Source organism: Brassica oleracea, chromosome C9 (genome assembly GCF_000695525.1).
Source record: "Brassica oleracea var. oleracea cultivar TO1000 chromosome C9, BOL, whole genome shotgun sequence".
Lineage (NCBI taxonomy): Eukaryota > Viridiplantae > Streptophyta > Magnoliopsida > Brassicales > Brassicaceae > Brassica > Brassica oleracea.
The window spans coordinates 47,710,148-47,727,069 of record NC_027756.1 but is presented as its reverse complement, the minus strand read 5'-3'; the positions used below and the strand labels follow the sequence as shown (position 1 = coordinate 47,727,069).

Below are 16,922 nucleotides of genomic sequence, written 5' to 3'. Positions count from 1 at the left end.
GAGAAGAGAAGATGCTCTGCTACGTGTGCCATCCAGACGTAACCAGCCACACCTCCATCCTAACAAGATCAATGGAGCATTGTGGTAAGTTGAACTTAATGATGTTTACTGTTAACTAACTTGTGTGATACATTACTAACTTGCATTTAGATTATAAAATTTAAACTATTGTGTTTGCCATTTAACAATGAAACACATACATTACTGTTCTTTTTCAATCATCCTGGTCAAGTCGGTAAAAAAAAATTGTATGCAAGGTTAAAATATGATTTTTGTTTGATGTAGATTAATGGTGTATTAGTAGATTAACTGTAGAGTTTAAAATGTGATTTTTGTTTGATGAACCGTGTATTAGTAGATTAAGTGTAGAGTTTAATATATGATTTTTGTTTGATGTTTGCCATTGTCTTGTCTCAGGTTTGGTATTGATCCTGAAGTCCATGCTTTATCCGAGCAACATGGCAGGGAAACTATTGGGGGTCATGGGCAAGCTGGAACTTCGTTCCACCTGAGAAGAAGGATCAGTGGTGGCATGCTTTCATTGTAAGTGCTTCTTTCCCACTCCTTTTCTCTTTCTTAACTGTAAGTAACGATCAGTGTTTAATGACTTATATTATATTCTTTTGCAGCAACACTACTACTGGGAGGACCAATTCCATGATGAAATATACTTGAAATGGAAGAAACAAACTCAGGTTACCGTCTGTGGCCGCATCAGCCAGAAAAGGAGAGATAACCGGCAACCTTCCTACATGTCAGACGCTCATTGGGCAACAATGGTTGAGAAGTACAGCACTGAGCAAGCGAAAAAGAAAAGTGCAAAAGCTGCAAAATCTCGTAAGTCTGCTCCAGTTGGGAAGAAGATGCACAAGCACGGTACAGGCCCACGCTGTTTCCTTAGTATTGAGTATAAAATGGTAAGTTTTGCCTTGAGTTTTCTTTCATAATTTTGTTTGCCTTAAGTGCTGTCTAACTTCCATCTGTTTCCTTTCTTATAGATGGTTGATGAAGGTTTGGTTTGGCCACCTTCATACACAGCCTTTGCGAGGAAGACTCACACGGGTAAAGATGGTTCCTTCCTAGACGAACGTACAGAGGAACTGGTTGAGGAAGCCATTGAAGAGATGTTACAAGATGGATCTCCACTTGGCGACAATCAAACCGACTCCACTGCTGCTTCAAATGCAAAGCGCTATATTCTCAACCAAGAATACATCAAGGTCATCTCTTCTCTCATCCTCATTTTATTTATTTCAGCTTACTGGTTTAATACTTGGTTATTCAACTGTGATTGGAAATGCTTGTGATTGTCTAATTTAATTATGGGAAATGCTTGTGATTGTCTTAGTTAGTTATTGGAAATGCTTGTGACTGTCTTAGTTAGTTATGGTGCTTGTGATTGGAAATGATTGATTATGATTATTTTTCCTTTTCTTTTGCAGAGAGGAAAGACACAAAAAGGGGTACAATCTATGGCCTTGGCAGTGTTCAGTACAAGAACAGCAGTGCTTTTGTGCCAATTCCTGTCTCACTCAAGCGCAACCTTGACGTGGATATGCGCATGTCTGGCTTCGAGACCACCATTTCTGAAGTCAAGGAAGACATTGCTGGAGTCAAAGAAGATTTCACTGCTTTGAAGACAGAGATCAATGCTTTCAAGACTGAAGTCACAGGGGGGATGTCAGCAAGCCAAGCAACTCTCAACCGTATCTGTTGCTACATTACATTTTGTATCAAACCGTAGCAAGTTGCTCAAATCGTGGCAAGCTTTGCCACGAAATGTTTCGTAGCAAAACGTGGCACTTTGCTACGATTTTTGATACGCGCTCTTTTTGCTATACTCGTATATGTATGTCTTACGTTTCGTAGCATTTCGTGGCTTCTGCTCCGCATAGCCACGAAATCTTGGTCATACCCACGAAAATTCACGTGGATGTAGCGATGTTTTTTACCAATGAAATTACGAAAAAAATTCTTATAAATTTCTCAAAAAAATATTCAGAGCGTCCGAAATCTTAGATCCGGCCATAAATATTTAAATGGGTTTATAAGCAATAAATATATATATCCGCATATCCTGGAGCTAATAATTTTGTATTGGAGAGAAATTGATCCCTAACACAAACCAACGGAACGACTCCTCGCACAAAATCGATTCTCAAAAAAAAGGGCTAAATAACTCTTTTTTTGGCTAAATAGCTATATACGCAGACAGGACTTTAAAATGATAGTAAATTAATCACTGCTCTAACGAATCTTATATTGTTATAAATTAACGTAGAAGCATCTATAAAGCGATTGAATTATAGTTTAGTCGTTAGAAGAGTTAGGGTTTTCGCGGGTCCCAGCCTCCCAGGCAGGGTTCATGAGTTTGCGTGCCTTGATGTGCTTAAAACTAAATTTACGCTAATAATCAACTACCATATCGAGACGTTTGATTCATTCTTAGAAAATAGTATATTGTTTTTTTGTTGGTATGATTTATTACATATTCATTGTACCATTAGAAGTTTTATTAAAGGCTCACAAACTCCTTTTTGTCAACATATGGATTAGTTGCAGCAACTTTTGTGTACCTACATTGCTTCACAAACTTGATCATCTTCTTCTCTTTCTTTCATTGTATTCTTCTTGCAAAATAATATTATACAAGGGTATTTTCGTCATTCTCTTTCTGACAAGATACAAGACGCAAAACACAAAAACCCTATTTAAAGCGTGAAGATCACACACATACACTTAGGTTCATTAGCTAAGATCCTTAGTTTGATTGCCTTCATCAAGTGATCTTCAACAGGTTTGATAGTACATATACACACATACAAAAATATATGTTAGTATTCTTGCGTACGTACGTATATGTTTATGATCATGCGCTTACACACCAAAAAAAATGTTTATGATCATGCACATGTTATCCAAGTTCATATATTATATATGTAATCACGAATCCTATAATGTAATGAAAGTGTGCTCATTTCTTTCTTATCTCTTAGCTTGATCTATGTGGTTAGATTATTGAATTTACTTTATTTAATAATCTTTTGTAAGTATATTATAACATTTTTGTTATAGTAAAAATGGGGCGATCGCCGTGTTGCGATGAGAATGGGCTGAAGAAAGGGCCATGGACACAAGATGAGGATGATAAATTAATCGATCACATTCAAAAACACGGCCATGGAAGCTGGAGAGCTCTTCCTAAGCAAGCCGGTTTAAACCGATGCGGAAAGAGTTGCAGATTGAGATGGACCAACTACTTGAGACCTGACATCAAGAGAGGGAGCTTCACTGCAGAGGAAGAAGAAACCATCATCAACCTCCATTCCCTTCTTGGAAACAAGTAATCAATTACTTTTACTCTTTATAATTCCTTAATTAGTTTACGAAATTATATGTTAGTTCTTCTAGTCTATAGTATATAATTATATCTTTCTTAGTGATATACTTATTCATGGTTTAGAATTGGGTGTGTGAAACGATCTAGAATGAAATATACACCAACTAGAATCAATAGTAGTATGATATATAATAATATGATGAACGTATGTATATATGTTAGTATATGGTTTATGGATAAAAGAATAATAATTGAAACACCTACTACACTGTTTTTTCTCTTCGTGCATACGTATGTAGCCGTTTGTCAATCTTGAAACTTTTTTTTTATGACTAAGTAAAACAATGTTGGTACTTACTACTTATCATATACTAATCCACTAGGATATACTCAGTGCCGTGCCTAGACTATATGGGCCTAAGGCAATTCTGAAAATTGGAGCCTGATAATTTTTTTTTTCTGATTGTGAAGTTAGTAAACATAAATATGAAAATATTTAATGAAAAACATTTATTAAGATTGTTTACATGTATTCAAAGAATGATGACCCCCAACAATCACACCCATGCTAATAAAAAAGAAACTGTCATTGCAAAGTTATAAAAGTTTTTGTCAAAAAAAAGTTATAAAAGTATCCAACATTACAAATGAATAAGAAGAGTATATATATGATAAACTATGAAGAAAAATAAAACAAATACAGAAAAAAATTAAAAAGTGAATATTCAAAAGCTAAAACTGTATATAAAATTTAGACCAGAAAAGGATGATACAATTAAATTTGTAGAAAAGTATTAATAAAACTAGACCAAAAAATATTTTTTAGACCAATTGATTGTAAAATTAACCAAACGAAGAGGGGCCTTTGGCAGTTGCCTCTTTTTTTAACACATAGGCACGGCTCTGTACATACTATCGATTTCATTGGTTTTAATTTTTGTCTATGTTTTTAAAAGGTGGTCGTCGATAGCCAGTAATCTTCCTAGGAGAACGGACAACGAGATCAAAAACTATTGGAACACACATTTGAGAAAGAAACTTCTCCAAATGGGGATTGATCCGGTCACACATAGGCCGAGAACTGACCATCTAAACGTCTTAGCTGCTCTTCCACAGCTTATAGCCGCCGCAAATTTCAAGAGCCTCTTGAATCTCAATCAAAATGTGCAACTGGATGCAACAACTCTTGCTAAAGCCCAAATATTACACAATATAATTCAAGTCCTTAGCACCAATAACAACAACAATCCCTCATCTTGGCCATTAGCCATGCAGACCAGTGACAATCTCTTTGGCCAATCTTCTTACTTAGAGAACCAAAATCTTTTTGGCCAATCTCAAAATTTATCTCACATTCTTGAGAATAGTCATGACGAGGATTTTATAGTAAAAAACCAAACAATTGATCATCCTTTGGATTCTTTTTCTTCCCCGATGCAAATGGATGTTCAAGATGATCACTATTCGCTTCCACTATTGGTTTCGGGTTCGCCTGAGGAATCCAAACAAAGTCAGATAAAGATCAAGAACAAAGACATCGTCCATGATCAGCATCATCATCGTGATACTTCAAATCCTTCATCAACAAACTCCACGTTCACACAAGATCATCATCGACCATGGTGTGACACTACTATTGATGATGAAACAAGTGATTCTTATTGGAAAGATATCATAGAGTAAGATCACTCATTACTCTTTTACATGCAATTTTTATAAATCAAATTTCGTAGTGAATGAAGTCAATAAACGGTTAGGCTAGTCTAATGTTTTTTAATTCTCCGTTTTGTAGGCAAACGTGTTCGGAACCATGGCGGTTTCCTGAATAGACAAGATTGACAAAAATTAAATAAAGAGAGACTTATATCATAATTTTTTGTTGTTGCTGATAGAGTTATATGCATATTGTCTAAAGTTCCCTTTTTCTAGACCATGTATGTAAATTGATCTTGTATAAGTTAACTACTTTATTGTATTAAATACAAATACTCGATAGTGTTTATAATTACACTTCTAAAATCTAATTTTATATATTATAACAAATACAAAGTTGGTTTCTTTTTCCAATTATCATTGCAAAACACAAACGAAAATACAGTATCAATAGCAAAGACAAAAAAAATCTTAGAAGTAAACATTATATATAAACGTAAACACACACACACAGTCAAGCTTGTATGTAAAAAAAAATGTTGACGCTCACAAACCAAATGAACAAATTAATATGATTACTTTTGGGTAGTAATTAAATATTATATGTACTTTTTGTTTGTTTTACCAAATATAATTGAAGATTAGAGATTTAGTTGGCGATGGGTAAGAAGAAGTGAACTACGATATATTACACTCGAAAATGACAATCCTGTTTTGAATTTAACTTAGCGACAAAAAGAGCTGGACAATTTGGTCAAAAAAAAAAAAAAAAAGAGCTGGACAAGTATATAGTTACATAACTTACGCTAAATGTCTCGCGGGACAGAACATCCTGGCACTGTTTGTAATCTTGCAGCTGAAACTAAACGATGACAAAACATTTATGATCTGAAATAAAAGAGAAAGTCCATTAACAAACAAAAATATATATCGAAAATAATAAATGTTGCAATCGTAATTATCGTTGTGATGATCATAATTACAAGTTAACAAACTAATGCTATCACAAACTAATGCTAGTATTACTCAGCATCAACATATTCACAGATATTGCTCTTATTCCAAAGAAAAAACCGACAAAGCTGTATACTTTTGGCCAACGGAAACGGATAGTTTCCATTATCAGACCAAACGCTCAAGCAAATTTAAGTTATGGACTGTGACGGAGGAATATGAGAGGATAAACGTGTGCTGATGTTAATAATTGATGATTAATCTGGAGAAAATAAAAGCCAATAGTTCTATTTTTTTTAATTCGGTTCAATTTCTCTGAAGTTCAGTTTCTCTAAAATTTCTGAACCAACTCGACTTTTGAGTTATTTCGTACCAAGGAGGAGAAACTTTATTACAATAACCGAAACCAAACCAAACTGATGCCGATTTTGCCCACTTCATCAAAGATATTCATCGGTCTCGGCATGAATCTATATTGAGCTATGCGTCTTGTTTTAAAGATTGTAACAAAAGATCACATATGGTCATCATAATCCTTGGAAAGAGTTTTACCAGAGACAGACGAATCGATGTGAAAAAAAAAGCAAAAGAGGGTTTGAGACTTCAATGCTTCGGTCTCTTCGCTGGTGAATTCGAGTTTCCAGCCTCTGATTGCCGTTTTATTCCCAAGAAATGCTCCACCTAAGACGGCATCAAATGAAACGATCAACACCAATTCTGAATTATTTATCTTATTAATAAGTCGATAGTATGAAATTATATTTGATCTAAGGATTCTGTAAAACCTTTCTGTCACCAAGCATTGGTGTTAAGCTTCCTGGAACATCCTTCTCAACAGTCGCAAACCCGCTCTGAGGATCACTAGTTTGTCTGAAACAAATTGCAACAAACAAGTGTTAGCTAAAGAAACCGAGTGTGTCGCTTAACAAATCTAAACTAAAACTGAGTAATGAAGCATAGATATACCCTGGTTTGACATTGCCACTGAGGACAATGTAAGGAGTTTTCAATTGAGCTTGCGCTTCTCTCATTCTCTGAACAGAAAGCGATGGTGTGTCTGAGTTTTTCATTTGCTTTAGTTTGAGCTCTTCCTGGTACTGTTTCATCCGTTTCTCTTCCTTCATCTTTCCAGGTCCCTTCCCGTGGAATTTGTGAGAGAGTAGTCGAAATGCCTCTTTTGGAGTCAACTGTTTCACAACGTGAAAGTTGAATATCAGATTATTTTAGATATTCACATATTAAAGACGAGTTTTAACAATATTGAAGAAGTAAAGCTTAAGGAAAACTTACAGTTCTACCAAACTCGTCAGTCCTCTCAATCCGGATATCCTTGAATCTCTCTTTACCTCCTTCATCATCCACGATACCAACAAGCTTGCTCTTCTTTTTGTCCATGTTCCTACCACCCCATTCGACCTTCTCCTTTAGGGCTCCTCTGTCTTTAAGAAGCTTCAATACACCAGATAATCCTTTCCCAACCGCAACCTCGTGTATGGTTTCATCAGGAGTTATCTCTTTGGTATCTGATGCAAGCTCTGCTTCATCCATATCAGTGTCTTTAACTTCTGCCCAACCATCCGGTTGCTCTTCTTTTACTTCTTCGGGAGCTTTGGGTGCTTCATCTTCATCCATGAAAACATCTTCGCTCTCAGGCTTCCCCACACCTGGAAGACCAAACCAATAGATCAAAACTCTAACGACAAAAGTATATATTTTATTTTGTAAGAAATAGGGTGATACACAGGTAAAACTCTAACGAATGTGAGTATACGCCACCAAATAAAATTCCAAGAAGCATATGACGATCAAGATAATAGAGGCAAACCAATAAATAATGGTGCACTTGTGTCATTAGATGATTTATACTTTACCTTCACCACGCTCGAGACCCCAGACAAAATCATTCATCTCTGTGAAAACCATTGTATTTTCTTGTGTCTCAGCTCCAGAGACGCTATTATCATCGGTCGTTTCATTGGTTCTGGAAGCCAGTAGATGTGCAAGTGCTTCAGGACCAGATCTAACTTCCTCTTTCTTTGTGAGAGCTAACTTCCGAGCTCTCTCCAACGATTTATAAAGATCTTCAGCATCGTCAGCCAACTCATCTTCTTCTCTTTTAGTAGGCTGAACGTGTTCCATTCTGAGTAATCTGGATGCCTCATCAGCTTTAGCAATGGCGGTCTGATAGGCGTTGCTCCGTTTTTCGTACTCGGATCTTTCTTTCTCTTCTATCAAGGCCTGCCTTTTGCCGTCTTTGCGAGAACCAAGATCCTCAGCTGCCAGTCCTGATGCAATAGCTTCTGCTTCAAGTGCACTTATGTCCAATTTATCTTTTTTCCGCAATGATTTCTTTTTCTTTGGTTTTTTAAAACGTAGCATTTCTTCATGTGAGAAGTAATCTGATGAGACCTTTGCTGACGAGTTGAGGTCTTCAAAAGTACTTGTCGTTTGACCCTGGATTCTTTTACGCAGCTGATGGGTCGAACATGAAGGAAAATGAATTACATTAGCAAATACTGATCCAGTAATCATTAAAAATGTAAGGGAAGATAGGTACCTCTTCCAGCTTCTTCTCTGCTTCACCAGTAAAGCGACCCTTTGCATCCAAAATTATCCCCTGAAGATGAAAGCAGCAACATTATTTCACCCAAAGCAGTGTCTACAATTCTAGTATTTGAAAATTCCTAACTTACCTCATCAGTATCGGGCTCATCATACTGCGGAAGCATCTTCTTTTCTGCCCCAGGATCATCGTTAAACCTACAAAAGTCAATACCATTGATATGTTTCAATCTCAAGTAACACAGATATGCTCATCTTAATGCCACTGAAATATACTTGAACTTACTTATCATCATATATTCCCTTTTTCTTCTTGGCTGCTTCATAAGCTTCGTTTCGACGCTTCTGTTCTCCAATTTCCACATTTTCCAGCATGTCAATCTCTGCCAGAATATGTGCAAATCACGTTTATGACAGACCCTCAAATCAACCAAGTTGATAACATTAATAAAGGAGAGCATTAAAGATACAAACCATTGTTGACATCTCCATCGGCAAGGACACTCTGGTCTTTCAGTGTCAAAATAACTGCTCCACCTCCCGCCACCTTCTCCAAACCATGTAGAACTTTAACACCAGATAGATGATCTGGTAAACAGAATATATGAAGATAATTATTAACTAGAACGTATCAAATGAAAAGAACTGCAAATTATGTAATACCAGCATCACCCTATACATCTCTCTCTCTCTCACACTAAAATCGATAGCCTGTTGCATCCTACATTTATATAAATTCGAGCAAAGCAAAACTTACCACCATCCTCGCCGTCTTCATTTTCACCTTGAATCAGATTGTCCTATACAAATATAACATACGATACATGATTAAAACGTCAAATAGAAGTAAGCTAAGAAGAAATAAAAGGAAACAAATATGTCGAAGGAAGGGAGGAAACACCTGCTCCTCAAAAATTCTGGACAGCTGATGAGCTCTTTGCTTCTCAGCATTTCTTTTTTCCTCGATTTTACGGCTCCTTGCAACCCATGATAGAGCATCAGAAGCTTCTTCAGCTTTCTTCTTTCTTTCTTCTTTCATCCTGAGATAGAAAACACAAATGTTTTTTATTACGTGATTATTCATATATCTAAATGCATATGACACAAGAGAAATAAGCGGAGCCTTAGACCTTACAGAAATAACTAAGACTATACAACAAGACAGATGTTATCGTAACAACCGAGAACTAGACAAATACGATGCCTAAAAAAATTACCGAACTCAAAAATCATGTTCTAAGAGGAAAACATCCACAGTCATAAAATGTAAAATATTTGAAACAAGAAAATCAAAAATTAAATTGTTTACAGCACAAAGAACGAATCACTTACTTCTTAATGCGCTCCTCGACTTCCGTTGCAGATTGCTCTTTCCCACTTGGTGCAGCATCAGCATTATCCTCACTTTCATTCGAACCTCTGTTGTCATAATGGTCTTTTATTTCCGCAGGTTTTTCATTCTCATCCTCATCCTCGTAGCTTTTCTTACTCGATCTATCCTTAACTCTTGACCTATCCTTGTCTTTGTACGCTTCCTTCTCCTTCTCCTTAGACTTCTCTTTCAATTTCTCCTTTTCTCTGTCTCTATGTTTATCTCTTTCCTTTTCCCTTTCCTTATCTTTCCCCCGATCTCTGTCCCTTTCCCTCTCTCTATCCCAATCTCTGCTCTTTTCCTTCTCAGTGTCTCCTTCTTTATCCCTCTTTCGGTCCCTTTCTTTCTCCTTATCCCTTCGATGGTCCTTATCCCTGTTCTTCTCACGGTCATAGTCCTTTTCTTTATCCTTGCTCCTGTAATCCTTCTCCTTCCTCCTTCCATCTCTGCTATCTCTAGAAGGAGACCCCTTATTATCAGCCCTCTCTTCCCTGCTTTCATGCCTTGATTTAGACTTCTCCACTTCCATTCTCAAACGCCTAAACGAATCCCAGAAACTTCAATCAAGACCTAATCGCAAAAGGGAACAACTCAGAAACAAAAAATTACAGTGGTTGCAGACTACAACAAGCAATTAGAGTAACAAAAACTATTATAGTGGCAAAGATCTGAGCAGATATACTTATTGACTACATACAGCATCTAATCGTTGCTCAACCTCCCAAGTCCCAAACAATACATGGAAACCCTAACCTACGGAGTTTTTGCTATTATTGAGAGAAAACAAAATTGAATCAAAATCGATTCGACGAACCTAGAAATCGAGATTCAATGGAAATTACTGAGGTATTCGGATCCACGGACAAATAAGATTGAAAACGCTCAGAACTGCAAGAGAATCTGAAGTACGCCAACGAATAGCAGCTTAAGAAGATAGAGCACTAATAGATGCGGAGGAACTGAGAAATAATGATTCAATCAAGAGAGATGACGGCTAAAAGCATACCGCGAAGGATTGAAAGCTCGCCGGTAGAAAGCGACGGCGAAACTCAGACAGACGAGAGGGGAAACGATTTTGTGAAGAGAAAAAAAAAATAGGAAAAGCAGATATACGTTTATATATATAGCACTCCGGTTCAAGAGCAAACCCGTTGGTACGTGAATTAATGTTAATCGGTATAGTTGACGACCGGTTTTAATTTTCGTAATGAAGTGTTCGTGGCTTGGTTCAAAATACCAAATTGGTTTAGTGTAAATCATTTCAAAATGATTAACAAATTCCTACCTTACCGGTCCGGTTTATGAAGACTCAACCGGCTGTTTTCAACTTTTCATAGTCCTCAAAACGCTTGAAAAGATATGCCATGTTTACAGAAAACTTACTAAATCTTCAAGTTAAAAGAAGCATATCCTTATGTTTTCACAATTTCTCACCCGAACCACGAGCTTTGCCAGTGGAAGTGTGATCATTGCTATTTTGGCTAAGAGTTAACCAGAAACCAGTGAATGATCGAACACTGATTATGTAGTTTCTATACTCTATAGGTTATCTCTAACCACCGAGTAATTATTATCACTAAGGGTAGACAAAATATCCAGATCCGGATAACCAAACCAAATTTGAATGTGATATGAAAAAATAGTATTGAATTCAAACTTGAACTAATTAAATTATTTGAATGGATCCAAACTTTTAATATTGGAAGAACTGAAATCGAATTTGACCCAAACCAAAATATTTCAGATACCCAAAAATACATGAATCATAATTACGTACTTAAATCTATTAACTATTTTAGATTTACTATTTATAATATATTCAAATACATGAAAATATCAAAAATAATAACAAGTAAATATCTAAAAATAACCAAAATAACCGTTTGAGCATGCTCCGGGATCCTCTGTTTCAGTTGTAAACTTTTATGCTCATTGAGCTTTTAATATAAGTTTGTGTTACAAAAAAAAAACCAAAACATTCAAAATATCCAAAATTACCTACTTGTTCTCCACTCAAATATATCAATCAAACTAATTTTCATGTTAATTTGAAAGTATTTAATTTTTCATGATGTTTTTGTCTTTAGTTTTATTGACGTTGGTGTTGAGATAAAAATATTTGATACCACTCCGCAGCAATGTTACTTCGATAAAGTGAGTAATCTCCCGAAGTTCAATAATATCTATCGTTCCTTTGTAGTCTTGGTGCCTTTGGAACCTACAATTCTGTCACAAACATTTGTCGGGTTGCAACCAAGTGAGACCTTGCAGTTCTCGATATTTCACATCACGATAATAGTTTTGGCACAATAATTGTTCATTTACATTGACAATTTTAACACTTTTTTATAGTTTGGCACAATTTCTAGCAGTTTCATAGTTGACCCTTGATTATACAAACTAAATGCTTTCTAAACATAGACAATGAAATTTTTGAAAATGTAGTTCACTAAAGATTGATCCAATCTGGTTTACTTAACTGAACCAAAGTTGTATACAAAAAGCACAGCTATATTTCAGCAAGCTTACTAATTAGCCACAAGCGGTATCCTGTGACCTTTCATTCCAAACCCCGGACGAGAAGGCAGGGAGTACAAAACGCAACTCCCATTTGCTGACTCACAAGTGGTAGTCTCATTATCGCTATAATTTGCTGACTCACAAGTGGTAGCCTCATTATAGCTATAATCCATGCCCTGCAACACAAACAACAAAAGAAAAAGCTGAGTTTTCAACATCCAGGTTCCAACTTTTGTTATACAAACCCACAAAGAAGTCAAATATTTACTAGCAAAATACAGTCACGCGTTTTTTTTTTTAAAAACCACTATAAGCACAAACCCATAAGCCACATTAAGAAGCTAGGAAGTTTGAACGCATAAAAAATCATCAAATGCTTTCCTTTGTATGACCGATGTGGTATTTAATGTATAAAATATGACTCACCATCGGAGGAAGAAGTTACTGAAGAGGGAGACGATAGATAGCAACAAAGAGAACTGATCGGAGATGGATAGACTGTGAGGAAAAGGAAGAGGAAGATGAAGATGAGGAAGAGCTAAATAGCTGACGCTAGAAATTAAAGATGTCTTGGGTGTAAAGCAGCTCTGGACCTGCCACATAAAAATAAATTTATAAATTTGTTAAATTGTTTCTATACGTAAGAACCAAAATAGGAACTACATAGTGTAAGTACATAATCTAATTCATGTGTCGATGTTACATAAGTATAACTCCGTAGTAGCCACATTATTGACTATCGACCATTGGAATTATAGCCGGGTGCCACATTCAGGGAGGAACCAAGTGGCATTATTAAAAGATAATTGAAGAAATTAAGGATGAGAAACAAATAATTGTTATCACTAAGGGTGGACAAAATATCCATATCCGAATAACGAACCAAATTTGAGTATGATATGAAAAAATAGTATTGAATCCAAACTTGAACTAATTAAATTATTTGAATGGATCCAAACTTTTAATATTGGAAGAACTGAAATCGAATTTGACCCAAACCAAAATATTTCAGATACCCAAAAATACATGAATCATAATTATGTACTTAAATCTATTAATTATTTTAGATTTACTATTTATAGTATATTCAAATACATGAAAATATCAAAAAAATTACCAAAAATCACCAAAAATAATAACAAGTAAATATCTAAAAATAACCAAAATAACCAAAACCTTCAAAATATCCAAAATTACCTACTTGTTCTCCACTCAAATAATCAATCAAACTAATTTTCATGTTAATTTGAAAGTATTTAATTTTTCATGATGTTTTTGTCTTTAGTTTTATTGACGTTGGTGTTGAGATAAAAATATTTGATACCACTCCGCAACAATGCTACTTCGATAAAGGGAGTAATCTCCAAAAATGCAATAATCTCTATTGTTCCTTTGTAGCCTTGGTGCCTTTGGAACCTATAATTATGTGTCTTTGGAACCTACAATTCTGTCACGAACAGTTGTCGGGTTGTAACCAAGTGAGACCTTGCAGTTCTCGATATCCCACATCACGATAATAGTTTTGGCACAATAATTGTTCATTTACATTGACAATTTTAACATTTTTTTATAGTTTGGCACAATTTCTAGCAGTTTCATACTTGACCACTTGATTATACAAACTAAATGCTTTCTAAACATATAGAATGAAAATTTTGAAAATGTAGTTCACTAAAGATTGATCCAATCTGGTTTAGTTAACTGAACCGAAGTTGTATAACAAAAGCACATATATATATTTCAGCAACCTTACTAATTTAAGACATATTAGTGATTGAATCCCTCCTCCCAAATAGAAGTGTTTTTTTCTTTTTATCACACAATATTTACATTTTTATTACATACCTGATACCACAATTGGATAATATAACCAGAGCTTAATGAAGACACTGAAACGAATTGAGTTTACAAACTCTATGAGTCAGATACTAAACACTAAACGTAATCATAGCCAGATGATGCTCTTTCGGATGCAAGGTTTCGTTTGTTCTGAGTGGGCAAGAGACACCGCGTCATATCTTTGCATTTAAGCCATTTCAAGCCTTTCTCTTCGTGCTTCATTGTTAGCCTTGATGCGACTGATTTGATTCCACTTCTCATATAATTTAGAATAAACACCACAAGATCACTGCAATGCAGCTAAGATTAAACCATAACTCTCATATATGAATGAAACCGCAAAACAAAAACAAAAACAGTGTCTTGTACTTACAAAGGAGAGCAAGGAGAGCGAGAACCGTTGATAAAGTAGACGAACAAGAAAGAATCGAAATGCTGGCCGTTGATTATGTAGAATCCGTGTAACCTTCTTACACATCTGAAAGACATTCTTTTGTACAATCTGATTGCGGGACTGTTGTGTGCAATTACATGAAGGTAAACACCACGGCACGCAGGGATGCTACACGCATATTTGATGACCTCCTTAATAAGCAACTTAGCTGCAAAGAAGAACCAAACTTAAAGAGCTTAATATTAACAAAACCAAGCCAGAGAATCAATGAAAATACCTATTCCACGTTTTCTGTAGCTTTCTACAACTCCAAGCGTTAGGATGTACACCAATGTCTCTTCTCCCTTACACGAGTCATATCTTATTAAATCTGATATCTGCTCCAGACATAGAAAAGTATCAAAATATAAACGCATAAGATAACCCACCCCTAGACTTGTCACATTTAGCGAACGAGTACAAAAACAAGTTTGCACCATAATCAAGAGTCAAGACGTTAGAAAAGCAGATCCGTTTTATTTTTTAAAACTTTTGTAAGAAACCCATCTGATAAAGCATGGTCAAGCTTAAACCATAGGACATTATGAAATGTCCCGACAACATCCAAAGTCTACACTAACACAAAGCTCAATGCGGTAAAATGCTACAAACCAAGATTCAATTTAAAAGCTGCTGAAACTATAGAAAGTTTTGAGCTTTAAGAAACTTACCCCATTTCATGAAATTGTTTCAAACATTCAAAATCAACACTTGACAAACCTTCAAAACAGGTTCTAATTAAGGAAGAAACAAGTTCAAAAAGGGAAAGAGACTCACTTCGGTTTCTTTAGCAGGCCCGATCTTAGCAGTAACAAACCCAATAAGTTCATCAGAAAGACCATCAGGGCGGCTCCGATCAACAGCAGCCCAAGAGAGGATATCACCACCGTTGACAACATTCTGAAAAAACTCAGACTCATACCTGAAAGAAATACAATTTCCCAAAAGGGAAAGCCACTCAAATCTAAATGAAAGAAATACAATTTTCCAAAGAAAGGAACTTTAACTTACCTGATTGGGAATATGTCGCGATGGATTTGCTCCAGACGTTCTAAATCAGAAGGGTTTATCGGCCTGAAGCAGATACTTGGACGAGTAGAGATTTTGGGTTCCTCCATTGGCGAATTCTCCACGAACCCACGCGGGAAGCGCGACGTTTAATCGCAATAACTAAACCTGAAACTCTAGATTTCTAATACTTATATGATCATCTGAACCCCAAAAAGAAAAAAAAGATCACGGGATCAGATCGGTCTCAGAATCGGATCCGGGTGGGTTTGAGTGTCCGAATCCGAAGATGGGTTTGTTGATCTGCAAAGATTTCTCGCGGGTGAATTGAATCGAAAGAAACGACTTTTGGAGACGAAGAGGAAAGATTAAGAAACGTACTTGCTTGGGTGAAGCCATCTTTGATTCTTGGGATCACCTCACGTGCCCTTGCCACTAACAAGCACGTGCATCCCAGCTACTAACATTTTTTAGATTTTTTTCTTTTAGATTTTTTATGACAAACATTAATTGAAAATAGAGTTATTTTCATTAAAGGTCATTTTTTGTCTTTTTTATTACATTGGAGGTCACATGTTATTACCAAGGTAGTTTTTCTGACTAGAAACCAAGCTATCGTAACTAAAGTGGTCCCACAAATTTTTTAAATTGATCATTTTCCTAATAAAGTTTTGTAACAAAAAAAAGGTGTTAAAGAAAAAATAAACCAGAAACATCAAAGTTTCTTCTTCCATCGCTGGTTTCTTCGCCGCCACATCCGGAGCTTGTGCACGCCGCAGTGCCTACCCCTCGTGGTCTGTCGAAGGTCACCTGGTCGGATTCTCTTCTCGCCGTCGTCACCTGAACACAAGCCACCCAGATTCAAGCTTCTCTCCCCGCATCTCTTTCTTCTCCGCCTCGGTATGTGCTCTGCAACTCGTCTCTGTAGTCGCCGTGACCTGAACTCTCACCGCCGAAACGTACTAGCTTCTCCTGAGAAGCTCGCCGGAAATCAATTACAGAGGCTTCTCTTATGGGTCGTATATGAGAGGAAGAGTGATGTGAAGAAAGACATGAACTTTTTTGTACCTTTGTATGTTGATGTTGCCATCTGTGTGATTTCATGTAGTTTTTGGTCTCCTTTTGTTAATCCCAGAAGTACTTTAGTTTTACAAGTGGATTTAGATCTGATCATTTATATAATTAGATTCATTGGATTGTGATCATAAACAGAAGATGTGTGTGTTTTTGAGTAAATTTGC

At 36.1% G+C, this 16,922-nt stretch overlaps 3 protein-coding genes across 5 annotated transcripts; 1 reads left to right on the top strand and 2 right to left on the bottom strand.

Moving 5' to 3' along the window:
* The first annotated feature begins 2,754 nt into the window (after nucleotides 1-2,754).
* Nucleotides 2,755-5,201, top strand: LOC106317182 (myb-related protein 330). Its single transcript, XM_013755032.1, has 4 exons — nucleotides 2,755-2,797; nucleotides 3,076-3,343; nucleotides 4,297-5,019; nucleotides 5,133-5,201. The coding sequence occupies exons 2-4, from the start codon at nucleotides 3,081-3,083 to the stop codon at nucleotides 5,167-5,169; spliced, it is 1,023 nt and encodes a 340-aa protein (XP_013610486.1). The 5' UTR covers nucleotides 2,755-2,797; nucleotides 3,076-3,080; the 3' UTR covers nucleotides 5,170-5,201.
* A 1,191-nt stretch (nucleotides 5,202-6,392) lies between these two features.
* On the bottom strand, nucleotides 6,393-10,975 carry LOC106318510 (SART-1 family protein DOT2). Of its 3 annotated transcripts, none has more exons than XM_013756521.1 (13): nucleotides 10,888-10,975; nucleotides 9,842-10,451; nucleotides 9,411-9,549; nucleotides 9,267-9,309; nucleotides 8,984-9,097; nucleotides 8,796-8,892; nucleotides 8,641-8,707; nucleotides 8,505-8,564; nucleotides 7,819-8,419; nucleotides 7,238-7,611; nucleotides 6,914-7,134; nucleotides 6,733-6,817; nucleotides 6,393-6,628 (listed from the first exon to the last, which is right to left on the bottom strand). In XM_013756521.1, exons 2-13 carry the CDS (start codon nucleotides 10,408-10,410, stop codon nucleotides 6,551-6,553), a joined length of 2,448 nt encoding a protein of 815 aa, XP_013611975.1. In that variant the 5' UTR covers nucleotides 10,411-10,451; nucleotides 10,888-10,975; the 3' UTR covers nucleotides 6,393-6,550. The 3 variants fall into 3 exon arrangements, with proteins under 3 accessions (XP_013611975.1, XP_013611977.1, XP_013611976.1); XM_013756523.1 differs by having other exon boundaries at nucleotides 9,842-10,420; nucleotides 10,888-10,953; XM_013756522.1 differs by having other exon boundaries at nucleotides 10,696-10,920.
* Nucleotides 10,976-14,202: 3,227 nt separating this feature from the next.
* LOC106315614 (histone acetyltransferase MCC1) lies at nucleotides 14,203-16,078 on the bottom strand. Its single transcript, XM_013753404.1, has 5 exons — nucleotides 15,685-16,078; nucleotides 15,451-15,595; nucleotides 14,912-15,011; nucleotides 14,614-14,842; nucleotides 14,203-14,529 (listed from the first exon to the last, which is right to left on the bottom strand). Exons 1-5 carry the CDS (start codon nucleotides 15,789-15,791, stop codon nucleotides 14,337-14,339), a joined length of 774 nt encoding a protein of 257 aa, XP_013608858.1. The 5' UTR covers nucleotides 15,792-16,078; the 3' UTR covers nucleotides 14,203-14,336.
* Nucleotides 16,079-16,922: the final 844 nt, after the last annotated feature.